General features: G+C 47.4%; 1 protein-coding gene across 1 annotated transcript in view; it reads left to right on the plus strand.

Moving 5' to 3' along the window:
* Positions 1-15,064, plus strand: part of LOC308318810 (uncharacterized protein) — a 61,371-nt gene that overhangs the window by 37,589 nt on the left and 8,718 nt on the right. The window contains exons 20-32 of the mRNA XM_080768455.1: positions 6,947-7,055; positions 7,492-7,752; positions 8,507-8,818; positions 9,302-9,444; positions 9,502-9,586; positions 9,777-10,007; positions 10,293-10,357; positions 10,388-10,601; positions 10,877-11,125; positions 11,510-11,794; positions 12,299-12,496; positions 13,242-13,429; positions 13,818-13,856. Of these exons, the coding sequence (XP_080624581.1) occupies positions 6,947-7,055; positions 7,492-7,752; positions 8,507-8,818; positions 9,302-9,444; positions 9,502-9,586; positions 9,777-10,007; positions 10,293-10,357; positions 10,388-10,601; positions 10,877-11,125; positions 11,510-11,794; positions 12,299-12,496; positions 13,242-13,429; positions 13,818-13,856 (2,379 nt within the window). The remainder of the gene's footprint in view (positions 1-6,946; positions 7,056-7,491; positions 7,753-8,506; positions 8,819-9,301; positions 9,445-9,501; positions 9,587-9,776; positions 10,008-10,292; positions 10,358-10,387; positions 10,602-10,876; positions 11,126-11,509; positions 11,795-12,298; positions 12,497-13,241; positions 13,430-13,817; positions 13,857-15,064) is intronic.

A 15,064-nucleotide genomic window follows, 5' to 3' on the forward strand; every position in this document is an offset into this window, starting at 1 on the left:
CGTTTAGAACTTGATTGCAGGAAAGATCGCGAGAGACACAACTCATAACCTCAGCACCCGCTTCAAGGTTCTACCCTCGGGTAGGAGATACACTGCATGGAGATTCAAGAAGGCAAAGAAAGGGCAGTGCCAGTTTCATCCCCTCTGCCATTAGGCTCCTTAACAAACACAAACCCCCCAATACCTGATACACCTCAGCTGGACCTGCTTGCCAGTGCCCCCGGCGCACGCACGCAGGCACGCACGCACGCACGCACGCAGGCAGGCACGCACGCACGCACGCACGCAGACAGATTAACTGGACTGAGTGCACGCACGCACATATACATTATGTATTATGAGTGTTTCATGGTGTGGAGAGAGACTTTGCTTTCTTTTAATAGCTTTACATTTTTTTGAATTATTTTACTAGTACTTTGCTGGGTGTTTTATTGTATTTGTATAATTATGTATTGTCCTGAATGTATGCATTGACCTGAGCAGAACAATTTCCCCTTGTGGATAATAAAGACATCTAATCTAATCTAATTGAAAAACTTGACTATCTATAACATGATTATCTAAAATGGATTGTCCACATAGATGGGGAGGACATGGTCCAGGTGAAGAGAACCAGTGAAGTGAGGCGTGTGGAGACCTCCTCCAGGCATCAGGACATGGTCCAGGAGACCTCCTCCAGGCATCAGGACATGGTCCAGGTGAAAGGAACCAGTGAAGTGAGGCGTGTGGAGACTTCTTCCAGGCATCAGGACATGGTCCAGGTGAAAGGAACCAGTGAAGTGAGGCGTGTGGAGACCACCTCCAGGCATCAGGAGGTCAGGAGGACTGTCGTGTCCACTCTGAAGGAGGAGGAGGTTCTGGAGGAGAGGCTCAGGGACGTGAAGGTTCTGGAGGGCCGGCTCCAGGAAGTGGACCAGCTGGCCGGGAGAATCCAGAGCGCCATAGAAGGAGAGCTGGGCAGAGAGGAAGTGGCCAGGCTCCGACAGGAAGTAGACGACTCCCTTCAGGGCAGGGCGGAGCTCAGTTCGGCCGGTCGAGAGGCGAGGGGGAGGGGCGGCGGCGAGGACGAACTGGCGGAGGACATCAGGAGGGTGTTTCTGAAGGGTCTGCTAGAAGACGACCTGTCCCAGAGGGAGGTGGGGGGTGAAGAGCTCTCCCAGAGGGAGGTGGGTCTTCTGGCTAGAGACCTGGTGAGGAGGGTTGTGGAGAGCACCGTGGAGGAGCTGATGGGACCAGCTGGAGAACACCAAGGAGACCAGGTGGGAAATACTAAATCTATGACGACAACCTTTTTATCACTGACAGAAACTGAATACAAACTAAGCTATGATGTCTAAAACTATGACTAAATATACCAACAATTCCGTCAACAAATAAAAAACTAGACAAAACAATATCAGGGAGGCGTGCATGCGTGCGTGCGTACGCTAAACTAGGCTGCGTGTGGGAGGGGCTTGGCTGCATGTGGGAGGGGCTTGGCTGCATGTGGGAGGCGCTTGGCTGTGTGTGGGAGTTGATCTTTGAAAACAGACGATCACACTGTGAGCTTGAAGGACGTCTGTTTTATAAATCAGGCATTATGACGCCAGCACTGCCAAAATGCATTTTAGTCGGCTAAATCAACTGTACATTTTGTCGACTAAAATCTTATGATATTTAGTCAACTAACACTAGACTAAAAGTAAAACATCAGATGACTAAAATATATTTGAAAGACCTGTTGTGACCAAAACAACATCAACATCGACTCTTTGTACAGGATCAAGTGAAGGAACTGTCTGAAGGAGATCCAGCAGAAGAAGAGGAGGAGGATGAGGAGGAGGAAGAGGAGGAGGAGGTGGAGGAAGAGAAGGAGGAGGAGGAGAAGGAGGAGCACGGCATTCTGAGACGAAGGCTCACCTCCACTTCCTCCTCCTCCTCTGAGGTCCAGGGCAGGGAGAGGAGGCGGAGCCTGAAGACAGTGACCATCGTAGCGGAGGAGTCTCGGGAGGAGAGAGAGGAGGCGCAGAGGAGGCGCTCTGAGGTGGGCGGAGTCACAGACGAGTGGTACATCCTGATGGAACGATCTCCGTACAAGATCTCCTTCAAACCCGCAGGTACAAATGGTGCCGTTTCTTCAGCCTAGTCGTAAACCTCTGAACACGCGTCACGGCGAGAAATCTCACGTAGCCCCTCCCCTAGCCTCGACCACCTTACAGCCCGTAGCCCCTCCCCTAGCCCCTCCCCTAGCCTCGACCACCTTACAGCCCGTAGCCCCTCCCCTAGCCCCTCCCCTAGCCTCGACCACCTTACAGCCCGTAGCCCCTCCCCTATCCTCGACCACCTTACAGCCCGTAGCCCCTCCCCTAGCCCCTCCCCTAGCCTCGACCACCTTACAACCCGTAGCCCCTCCCCTAGCCTCGACCACCTTACAGCCCGTAGCCCCTCCCCTAGCCTCGACCACCTTACAGCCCGTAGCCCCTCCCCTAGCCTCGACCACCTTACAGCCCGTAGCCCCTCCCCTAGCCTCGACCACCTTACAGCCCGTAGCCCCTCCCCTAGCCTCGACCACCTTACAGCCCATAGCCCCTCCCCTAGCCTCGACCACCTTACAGCCCGTAGCCCCTCCCCTAGCCTCGACCACCTTACAGCCCGTAGCCCCTCCCCTAGCCTCGACCACCTTACAGCCCGTAGCCCCTCCCCTAGCCTCGACCACCTTACAGCCCGTAGCCCCTCCCCTAGCCCCTCCCCTAGCCTCGACCACCTTACAGCCCGTAGCCCCTCCCCTAGCCTCGACCACCTTACAGCCCGTAGCCCCTCCCCTATCCTCGACCACCTTACAGCCTGTAGCCCCTCCCCTAGCCTCGACCACCTTACAGCCCGTAGCCCCTCCCCTAGCCCCTCCCCTATCCTCGACCACCTTACAGCCTGTAGCCCCTCCCCTAGCCTCGACCACCTTACAGCCCGTAGCCCCTCCCGTAGCCCCTCCCCTATCCTCGACCACCTTACAGCCTGTAGCCCCTCCCCTATCCTCCACCACCTTACAGGCGTATGCAAAGGCTCAACTTATGCAACTTAGATATAATTTTATGAAGACATAGCACTATATGGACTCATACTTTCATTGTACACATATTCTACTGTTAGACAGATAATAGGTTCTTAGTTTGCTTATGTTTCTTGACTATTTCTATGTATGTGATGTATTACTATGTGTTGCTCTTGCTTACTGTAAATTGCTTACTGATAAAATGACTACATTGTAAATTGTAATTAATCTTTTACCAGTGGTGGAGCGTGCTCAGGGGAATCCCATTGTTCAGGGGAAGCCCCATCCTGCTGTCCAGGGGAACCCCCATCCTCCTACTACAGCGGAGGTTAGGATGACCTCCGTGGATGAGGTCACAGAGGTCACAGAGGTCACAGAGGTCACAGCGCTCAGAGAAAGGTCACAGCTCTGGCTGACGATCAGAGAAGTTAACCCTCCGTATGCCGCCGCCGACGACGACTGGTTCATACTGCTGGACGTCGTTCCTCCACCAGGTACAGAATGAATTAAATGAACATCATGTTGTTAGTTTAGACTTTTATTAGGATCCCCATTAGCTGGTGCATAGCAGCAGCTAATCTTCCTGTGGTCCACACAGAACATAAAAACATGACATTCGACATGACATGAATTACCGGACATATACAGGATATATAAAGAAAAGAAAAGAAAAGAAAATTTAAAATATTATCCTAATCATGATCATGACTGCTGTGTGTGTGTGCGCGTGTGTGTGTGTGTGTGTGTGTGTGTGTGTGTGTGTGTGTGTGTGTGTGTGTGTGTGTGCGTGTATGCGTGTCCGTGCGCATTCGAGCGCCCTACAGTTTTTGGCTTTCAAGATGCCTCTTCAATTGTCTCTTGAAACTTGATTTAGTTTTTTCTTTTGTGATTATAGCTGGCAGTTTGTTCCACTCAGCCATGGCTCTGTACAGTACCGTGTGCTGACAGAATTAATTAAATGGGCAGTTCAGAAACCCAGTATCGTTACGTTAGGCAAATTATTTTTTGAAACCCCCTAAACCACACAGGCTGGCACTGCGCAAAAAGCATGGAATACGGATGTGTATATTACAGGAAACTCCCGTTAAACTTTCCAACAAACTCCGGTAAACTCACGAATTGTACCATCACACCCTTATATATATTACTGTATATGCCTGCTAAACTACAAATACAGTGTACCATCACACCCGTATATTACCGTATATTAACTGCTGCTGAACTTGAGGTTTACGGGCAAATACAGTGTCCATAATTGCCCTTTTCACGTAGTGTGGGCCACCCCTAAACTACACAGGCTGGGCCACGCCCCTCTAGACCACACCCCTCTAGGCCACGCCCCTCTAGACCACGCCCCTTCAGGCTATTTCTTATGCTGTTCTTCATTTCAGTGAGCTGGGAGCACAGAGTCAGAGTTGGAACCTCCTCCAAGACTGAAAGAACAACCGTTGAGGAGACGGGAGAGGAGAGACCAGAGCTGTCCGCTGTCGATGAAACCCCACCGCAGCCAATGAGAGCGATGCTCGACACACCGCAGCCAATGAGAGCGATGCTCGACACAGGGCAGCCAATGAGAGCGATGCTCGACACACTGCAGCCAATGAGAGCCAGGGACAACGAATGGTTCCTGCTGCTGGATGTGGTCCCCAGAGACGTGACTTACGTACCACTAGGTAATAATAATAATAATAATAACCGTCTGGGCACCCGACTGGTAATCCAGTCGCAGTGTGTCGCGGGTTCGAGTCCCGAGCCCGACACGGCCTTTACTGCATGTCTTCCCCCCCCCATCTCTCTCCCGTTTCCTGTCAGCCTACTGTCTGTCCCTTAAAAAAAAAACAATAAAAGGTGTAAGCCGCAAAAAGAAATCTTAAAAAAAATATATATATATATATATTTGTATAGCACCTTTCATGACATGAAAGGAAAAAAAAGAAAAGCAAGGCAACGACATTAAAAAACAAGCAGTAATGCAATACAGTGGAAATTAATAACAAAAAATAAAAGATCAATAAAAGCAATGTTGTAGAAGTGGGTCTTGAGCTGTGCTTTAAAAATGTCTACAGAGGCTGCCTGTCGAAGGTACACTGGGAGTTTGTTCCACGCCGACGGCCCGTATTTTTAGTTGCCATTTTTTTAGGCAAAGCGAGCAGGCCAGCAGTGGAAGACCTTAAGGGGGCGGTTTGGGACATATTTAGGCAAAGAAGTAAAATAATTTTAGAAACAATCCTAAAAACAACCGGAAGCCAGTGCAGTGAAGCCAAAACTGGAGTAATATGTTCTCTCATCTTAGTTCTAGTTAAAACTCTGGCTGCTATTTCTTGGACAAGTTGTAATCTGTCAGTTGTTTTCTTAGGCAGTCCAGAAAAAAGTGCATTGCAGTAATCAAGCCGAGAAAAAACAAAGGCGTGGATTAGCGTTTTTGCATCGTCCAGTGACAAATAGGCTCTGATTCGTGCAATATTTCTAAGGTGAAAAAAGGCAATCTTGGTAACATGATTAATGTGTGAATTAAAATTCAATTCAGAATCAATAATGACCCCCAGGTTCTTTACTGTACTGTTACTTTCTACAGTCGGGTTGCCAAGTCTGCCAAGGTAGCGCTATAGAGTCCACAGAACCACTAGCACTAGGTAGCACTATAGAGTCCACAGAACCACTAGGTAGCGCTATAGAGTCCACATAACCACTAGGTAGCACTATAGAGTCCACAGAACCACTAGGTAGCGCTATAGAGTCCACAGAACCACTAGGTAGCGCTATAGAGTCCACATAACCACTAGGTAGCGCTATAGAGTCCACAGAACCACTAGGTAGCACTATAGAGTCCACAGAACCACTAGGTAGCGCTATAGAGTCCACATAACCACTAGGTAGCGCTATAGAGAACACCTCTATGCACATGTAACTGTAGCATACATATCCAGCAGTAAAACGTACTACTTTAACATTCTACTATTTTCTTCATGGGTTTTCTCTGTTAGATCCTGAGGGTGAGGAGACCACAGTCCAGCAGATCCAGATCACATCACAGACGACAACAACAAGAACACTGCAGACCAGAGAAGAATGGAGCTACGAACAGCTTCTATCTTCTCAGGGTGATGTTCTTCTGGACCTTCCAGCTACAGAACCATCTGACGTTCCCACAGGTACAACTAATACCTCTAATATAATAATAATAATAATAATAATAATAATACAGAACCATCTGACGTTCCCACAGGTACAACTAATACCTCTAATATAATAATAATAATAATAATAATAATAATAATAATAATAATACAGAACCATCTGACGTTCCCACAGGTACAACTAATACCTCTAATATAATAATAATAATAATAATAATAATAATAATACAGAACCATCTGACGTTCCCACAGGTACAACTAATACCTCTAATTCATATGATGTTCTACTGAATGCTCCTCCTACAGAACTGTATAGTTTTATTTATGTTGCCAAATAATGTATGATTTCTTTGTATCGTTGTTGTTAGAACGAGGTGAGATTAACACACAGGATTTTATAAATTTCACCTGCACAACCCAATATTATGATATTGTTTCAAATGTGTTGTTTTTCATGTACAAAAAAACCTAATAATACATCTAATTTATATGAAACTTTTCCCTGTAGAAGACTCTGTGGTCTTTAGTGCACTCTTGTCTGCAGAAGAGGAGATCCTTCCCCCCAAATAAATAGTTCTTTTTGGCTGACTGTCTGTAAACGTTTATTCGCAGCTGCTCTGCTCTCATGTATAGTTCCGTCTCCTGCTCCAACAATATATGTCCTGTTGTTTTCTCAGCAGTTGGTCAGGGATCTCCTGGGATCCACTCAGCAGACGCTGATCTGTTTGACCAGATCACAGAGAAGCTGGACGACATCATCAGTGCGAGACAGACCATCCAGGAAGAGCAGAGCCGACTTCAGGATGATGACATCATCAGTGTGAGACAGAGCAGACTCCAGGATGACGACTGGTTCATCTTACTGGATGTTGTGTCTTCACCTTCACCAGGTAGGATAACAGACACAGTGATAACAGACACAGTGATACCAGACATACTGTCCCCAGACAGGTAGTGATAACAGACACACTGTTACTAGGTAGCCAAGGTAGGTAGTGATAACAGACAGTGTCACCAGGTAGGTAATGATAACAGACACAGTGATAACAGACACAGTGTCACCAGGTAGAGGCACAGAGCGATCCGTTCGATCACCGTTTGTCACCGTTTGTCATCTTGCAAGATGTCTTTATAGAGATAATTATAATGATTCTTTCTTCAAGATGTCTTTATAGAGATAATTATAATGATTCTCATAAAGATGTCTTTATAGAGATAATTATAATGATTCTCATAAAGATGTCTTTAGAGATAATTATAATGATTCTCATGTGAAGATTGAAGACTTCTAGTGTTTCTAATGAGTTGTGGTGGTTTCTCTGTCAGGACCTGTGGTGTCTGAGGGTGAGAAGACCACAGTGCAGCAGATCCAGATCACATCACAGACCACGACAACAACCACAACACTGCAGGCCAGAGAAGAATGGAGCTACGATCAACAGGCTCCATCTCCTCCACCAGCTCCATCTCCTCCACCAGCTCCATCTCCTCCACCAGCTCCGTCTCCTCAGCCTCGGACGAGGACAGAGGACGTCTGGTTTGTTCTACTGGACGTCGTCCCCAGAGAAGCGTCTCTCTCTCCACCAGGTAAAACACACCCTAACTAGTCCTTAATATCTACGGAAAACCCACCAATAATCCAACACAAATTAACTAATTTTTCTCAAGCCGCACAATTTCACTGTCCCGTTCCAAACACTGAGGACAGTGAGGAGGTAAAGTAAACTTGTTTATAATGTGGCAAAAAAAATAGATTCCAATTACTTTTCGGTGCGCACTCACCATGAATCCAAGCAGAGGTCCTCACAAGTATAGGTAAAACACCGCCGCCACAGTCCCAATGGCCCGTCGCGCAAAAAGTTGATATCTAACTTTGGCTAATCAGCCAAATCTCAACCGATTGGTATAATTCCAAATGGTATACACTCAATGAAATTTATTTTTTCCATTTTTCATGGGCGTATAAGTCATAGAGCCAGAGAAAGGAGAGATATGGTAGGGCCAGCACTAAGCAGCCTATATGTTTCATGAGCTGTGGTGGCCTGCACTCTCTCAATTAGGGATTTTCCCAGTGGTTAATGTCACTGATGTGTACAACCTTTATTCAAATAGTTGCAAATGTATAAAAAACTGAGCATGTATTTTTGATATAAGGCCAAACCTCATTTGAAAGAATATATTCAGAGTATACTCTTCATTAGCAAACTGTAAATAAAGGTACTACGTTTGTCACCGTTTGTCATCTTGACAAGATGTCTTTATAGAGATAATTATAATGATTCTCATGTGAAGATTGAAGACTTCTAGTGTTTCTAATGAGTTGTGGTGGTTTCTCTGTCAGGACCTGTGGTGTCTGAGGGTGAGAAGACCACAGTGCAGCAGATCCAGATCAGACCTGTGGTGTCTAAGGGTGAGAAGACCACAGTGCAGCAGATCCAGATCACATCACAGACCACGACAACAACCACAACACTGCAGGCCAGAGAAGAATGGAGCTACGATCAACAGGCTCCATCTCCTCCACCAGCTCCGTCTCCTCCACCAGCTCCATCTCCTCCACCAGCTCCATCTCCTCAGCCTCGGAGGAGGACAGAGGACGTCTGGTTTGTTCTACTGGACGTCGTCCCCAGAGAAGCGTCTCTCTCTCCACCAGGTACAGCCCAGTTCCATCTCTCTCCTTCTGCAGAGCTTGTAAATCTGCTATATCGTCACTTGTCACGCAATCACAGAAAGCAGGCGTCGGCCTCTCCAGACAGATATTAGTATATAAACCAGACAGACAGTATATTAGTATATACATTATATTAGTATAGTAAATCAGGCGTTATCCTCCAGACAGACTATTCCGTCTAACAGACTGTGGTGCAAAGAAAGTCAAATGAACAAGGCACCAATTGGTTGGTGATGCCCACATTGTGGATGTGTCTGTATCATTTATACATTACAGTTTTATATAATCTGTACCATTCACAGGTTATAGTTTTATATATTCTGTATCATTCACAGGTTATAGTTTGATATAATCTGTATCATTCACAGGTTGTGGAACAGACAACAGGCTTAATAGTCTTGATGTGTTCATCCGTTTTCACAATGTTTGATGAATGATCATCAATGAAAACACCTGTTTTCTCAGCAGTCGTCATGGAGCAGGAATCTGTCCGGCTTCGTCAGGAATCTACTGGATCTCCTGGGATCCACACGGTAGAATCTACTGGATCTCCTACTGGGATCTACACCGAAGCTGCTGATCTGTTTGACCAGATCACAGAGCAGGATGATGACATCATCAGTGTGAGACACAACATCCAGGAAGAGCAGAGCAGACTCCAGGAGGATGACATCATCAGTGTGAGACAGGATGACGACTGGTTCATCTTCCTGGATGTCGAGCTTCAGCCACAGTCCTACGTTCCTCCAGGTATGAGAACCCAGTGCACGCACGCATGCATGTACGCACGCATGCATGTACGCACGCATGCATGTACGCACGCATGCATGTACGCACGCACGCACGCACGCACGCATGCATGTACGCACGCATGCATGTACGCACGCATGCATGTACGCACGCACGCACGCACGCGTCTGACTGGTATTTGGTCCAACAGCATCCCAGAGCAGAGCTGCAGAGATGAAACCAAAGATAGCAGCGATGGAGAGCTCTGGAGCACCGCCTACACCGCCTACACCGCCTATACAACCTACACCGCCTATACAACCTATACCAGCGATGGAGACCTCTGGCCCAACGCCTACACTGTCATCAGCTCCACCAAGAACACAGCAAGATGATGTCTGGTTTCTGCTGTTTGATGAAGAAACCGTCCTCATGCCAAGAGGTAGTCTCTCTCTCTCTCTCTGTCTCTCTCGCTCTCTCTCTCTCTCTCTCTCCATCATGTGTCATGGGTTCTCGTCCCAGTAAAGCTATTGTAACACTGCGTAAAAAGCATGGAATACGGATGGGTATATTACAGGGAACTCCCGTAATTGTACCATCACACCTGCATATTACCGTATATTAACTGTATGTGCTGCTGAACTTGAGGTTTACGGGAACATCTAGTGCCCATAATTGCCCGTTAACTCCTCTTCTCACGCAGTGTCACACCCATCGTTACCAACAGGCCAACCAGACGCTCTGCAGAGATCTGTGACGGAGGTGACGACCATGAAGACCTCGGTGACGGAGGTGACGAGGGTAGAGGGGACGAGGGTAGAGGGGACGAGGGTAGAGGGGACGAGCTCAGAGGTGACGGCGGTGACGAGCCAGCAGGGGGCGACGTGGAGGAGGGTGGAGGTCGTTCGGGACAGCAGGAAGGAGGAACAGACTCGTCGGTCTGACGTCAAACACATCCGACGAGAGGAAGGAGACGATTGGTTCGCTGTGTTTGATGTCATCAGCGAGAAGACCCTCCCCCTCCTGGCGTCACCAGGTAGTCTGATGACCATAAACACCGTTATGAACACTCTGTGTGTTAAATCTAACACACCCTACTCTGTGTGTTCAATCTAACACACACTACTCTGTGTGTTAAATCTAACACACCCTACTTAACCCTTATCATTGAATATGTAGAAGATCTATAGTCTATGAAATCTATGAAGAAGTTTAAACTGAATCATGTTATCTGATCTGGTATCTCAGCTGACGGTCCTTGAACTGAACAACCTGTGTGTTGTGTGTGCGTTGTGCGTGCGTGCGTGACAGTGTCTTGGGTGGAGCGTGGACAGGTCGTTGAGACCAGCGTGATACTGACAGAACAGACACCAGGCCAGTGGGTGGAGAAGACCTCCACTATAGAACAGACACCAGGCCAGTGGGTGGAGAAGACCTCCACTCTAGAACAGACACCAGGCCAGTGGGTGAAGACCTCCACCATGCCAGTGACTCCATCTCCACTCAGACAGGTGGAGGAGGACTGGTTTATGCTTCTCGATGTCTCTGATAACCAACTAGGTGAGACCTCAGTGCTACTAACATTGCAGAGCCTGAGAAGTTTATTATTAGGTTTATTATTAGCAAGATAAAGCTAGCTGCCTTTATTTTCTTCTTTCTAATTATTTGATTGGCCCAAAACATTGTGATTGTTGTCATGATTTGTTATGATCCGAGTTGGCTTTGTTTGCGGCGTAAACGTCTTCATAAAAATTACTTTTCGAAAAGTCTATTGGGAAAATGAACAGATAATTATTTCCTGGGCCCTCGGGTTAGGTCTGAAAAGGGGCGGGACTGAAAGGGGGCGGGACTTTGTGTTGTGTTTACAGTGTTTTTTTATGGCCGACAACAGACATATTTGTACAGTATATTCTAACATTCATAAATGCTGTGTTTTGTCTCCAGTGTCCACCAGACAGGCCGTACAGAGCGTACAACTCACGGAGGAAACCAGGAAGTGGGAGGAGACCAGGACGTGGGAGGAGACCAGGAAGTGGGAGGCGGTGACGGTGACCAATGAGGAGGAGAGACGCCAAGCGGTCGCCGTGACGACGCGACAAACATGGCCGCCGCCGCTAGGGCGAGCGGACGCGGGTGATTGGCTGCCGGCCGAGCGAGCGGAGGCAGACAATTGGTTCTGGCTGTTTGAGGGCGGAGCCACTCTGGAGGAACGCAGGAAGATCAAAACGGGTACGAGAAAAATAAATGTGTTACGATTATACATATTATAACATAAATGTTTATTAACGTAATGTTTTCATTGTGTTTTGACAGTATTTATTAACGTAAGGTTTAGATTGACAGTATTTATTAACGTAAGGTTTAGATTGACAGTATTTATTAACGTAAGCTTTTGATTGACAGTATTTATTAACGTAAGGTTTAGATTGACAGTATTTATTAACGTAAGGTTTTGATTGACAGTATTTATTAACGTAAGCTTTTGATTGACAGTATTTATTAACGTAAGCTTTTGATTGACAGTATTTATTAACGTAATGTTTTGATTGACAGTATTTATTAACGTAAGGTTTTGATTGACAGTATTTATTAACGTAAGGTTTTGATTGACAGTATTTATTAACGTAATGTTTTGATTGACAGTATTTGTTAATGTAATGTTTTGATTGACAGTATTTATTAACGTAAGGTTTTGATTGACAGTATTTATTAACGTAAGGTTTTGATTGACAGGCGCTGCCGTCTCTGCCGTCCCGTTCTTCGCCGCGGAGCTCAGCCCCGTGCCGAAGGCTCCGCCCACTGAGCCCAAGCCCCGCCCCCTCCTCGGACCGACCACCTTCCAGGAGCGAATCCTGGGCGAGAGGCGGAGTCACGGCCGTCTGGAGGAAGACGATTGGTTTGTTCTGCTGGAGCCTGGAGTCAGACGGCCAGGTAGTCCGATCCGCTCCGCAGTGATCCTCTCCGGTCCGATCCGCTCTGGTCTGCTCCGGTGTGTGTGCGCTCTCTCTCCGCGTTTTGCTTTCTGCTTTATCCCCAAGTGAAAAAAGGCTTCATGCTTGAAGTAAGTAAGACGGTAAGTATGCTAACGCTAAGTATGCTAACGCTTCAAGACCGTAAGTATGCTAACGCTAAGTATGCTAACACTTCAAGATGGTAAGTATGCTAACGCTAAGTATGCTAACACTTCAAGCTAAGGGTTGTAAGAAGAGGACACGCCTCCAGGAAAAAAATCCCTTGGTTTCCATTGGTTATGGCGAAGTGTCAATCAAACTCTCTGCTTCCATGTGTCAATCAAACTCTCTGCTTGGCGCTCTGAAGCTAACCTTTCCTTCATCTCAACGGTTCCAACATGGCCGCTGCTCGCTGGGTTTATCTTAGCGCTGAGATGACGGCTTCTTCCTCTGCATCCGTCAGTGGGCGGCCACAGGAAGTGATGAAAGAGTCGGTGGGCGGCCACAGGAAGTGATGTAAGAGCTGCTTTAGCTAAAGGTGCTTCATGGGGGCGTGGTCTTAAAGGAACAGTACGCGATCTGTGACTTTACTCAGAGGCTTGAGGCTGACTGTGTGTGTGTGTGTGTGTCTGTGTGTGTGTGTGTGTGTCTGTGTGTGTGTGTGTGTGTGTGTGTGACCGCGCCAGCGGTGTGTATTATTGACATTAACTGTTTATTGTGTCCAGTAGAGGCCGCCAGCGCGCCGCGGGGCGCCGCGCGGCCCGTCAGCGCGCCCGTCTTCTCCCACGCCGCCCTGCTGGAGGCGGGCATTCCCATGGCCACGCCCACGGAGGGGGCGGGGCCTCAGACGTCGACGCCCATCAAGAAGCTGGAGGTCACCGTGGAGGCCGTGGAGCCCAGGGCGGAGGTCAAGGTACGATGAGGTCAGAGGTCGGAGGTCAAGGTACGATGCTGTAGCAAATATAATAGAGACTTACTTACTTAATGTAAATGGATGGAGGAGATCTGTTGACGACTCTATTAATATATACTCTAAGGTCAGTAGGGCACTGACCTTTAGGTCGGAGGTCAGAGGTCAACGTACGGTGCTGTAGGACACTGACCTTTAGGTCAGAGGTCAACGTACGATGCTGCCGGAAAGGTGGATTTTCAGGCCTGTTCTGAAGGACGTCAGTGATTGGCTCTCCTCTCCTCTCCTCTCCTCTGCTCTCCTCTCCTCTCCTCTCCTCTCCTCTCCTCTCCTCTCCTCTCCTCTCCTCTCCTCTCCTCTCCTCTCCTCTCCTCTCCTCTCCTCTCCTCAGTGGGAGGAGTCAGGTGTGGAACCAGTGAGAATGCGGAAGGTATATCTTTAGATTAGATTGATCCCCCCCCACCTGCCCTCCGTTGTTCTAACATGATCACATGACCACCGTAGATTACAGCAATAAGCCACTAGAGGTCTCAGTTTACCGTGCATTTTACAACGGCTGAGAGGCGAGGTCAGACACGACGCGTAGCGGAGTGTCTCTGACTCTCTCAGACGTGAGTAGCATTATGGGTCGCTTGATCGAATGCATTATAAAAAGCAACTGCCGAAGGGCTTTCGGCAATTGCAGTTTAAGTGTTAATATCTACCTTAGCTACTATAAGCATTGTGGTCCAAAAATAAACAAGCTGCGTTATTGTCAGGGAGGTGTCTCTGTATTGTTTATGACAGTCAGTCACTCTTTCTCCCAATTTATGAATGAATGAACCATTGTAAAGCGCTTTGAGCATTTGGAAAAGCACTATGAAGTCATGTTGATTCTTCATATCCATATGAGTGAAACGGCATGGATGAATTGATTCGTTTTGTCTTATATGAGGAGATCTAAAATCCCACTATGGGGATTTCAATGCAAATAAAAAGTACATGAACCTGTGCCCTCTATTGACGTCAGACTTCTGTGCTCTATAGTGGAGACATCACATACTAAACCATTCTCTGGTAGCAGTAGATCCTTCTAAAACGGGTAGTCCCAATACTTCATTCTGATTGGCTGGTTACCGTCACGTGACCAGTGTAAATTTCACCGATAACCCACTCCTTCAATCACTTTGTATCATCTTGCAGCCTTGTAGCTGAACTGGGGAAGGAGAGCGCTTGATTGATTTACAAACACATGCCGTGCGGGCGTCTAAGCACCGACAGGCTCATATGACTGTGAATGTGTGGCTCCAGGCAGCCCCGTAAAAATATCAAGCGCTATTCTCCCGTCACATAGCCTACTTGCCGAGCACAACAAGGAAGTTATGTGGCTCGCTCTGGTAGCGCAAAGCGTAGCTACTTTTGTGAATTCAATAGTTTTATTAGCTTAATATGGTACATATGTTTGTAACCGTTTTAGAAAAGCAATAAGCCACTCGAGGCCCCAGCTTACCGGGTATTTTACACTGGCTGCGGGGTAGAAGACCCTCGGCTGCGCCTCGGGTACGCTTCCCAGCCAGTGTAAAATACCCGGTAACCTGAGACCTCTCGTGGCTTATTGCTTAAATACTCTGTGCTCTATAGTGGAGACATCACATACTA

The sequence above is a fragment of the Protomyctophum bolini genome, assembly GCF_963924005.1.
Source record: "Protomyctophum bolini genome assembly, chromosome: 7".
Lineage (NCBI taxonomy): Eukaryota > Metazoa > Chordata > Actinopteri > Myctophiformes > Myctophidae > Protomyctophum > Protomyctophum bolini.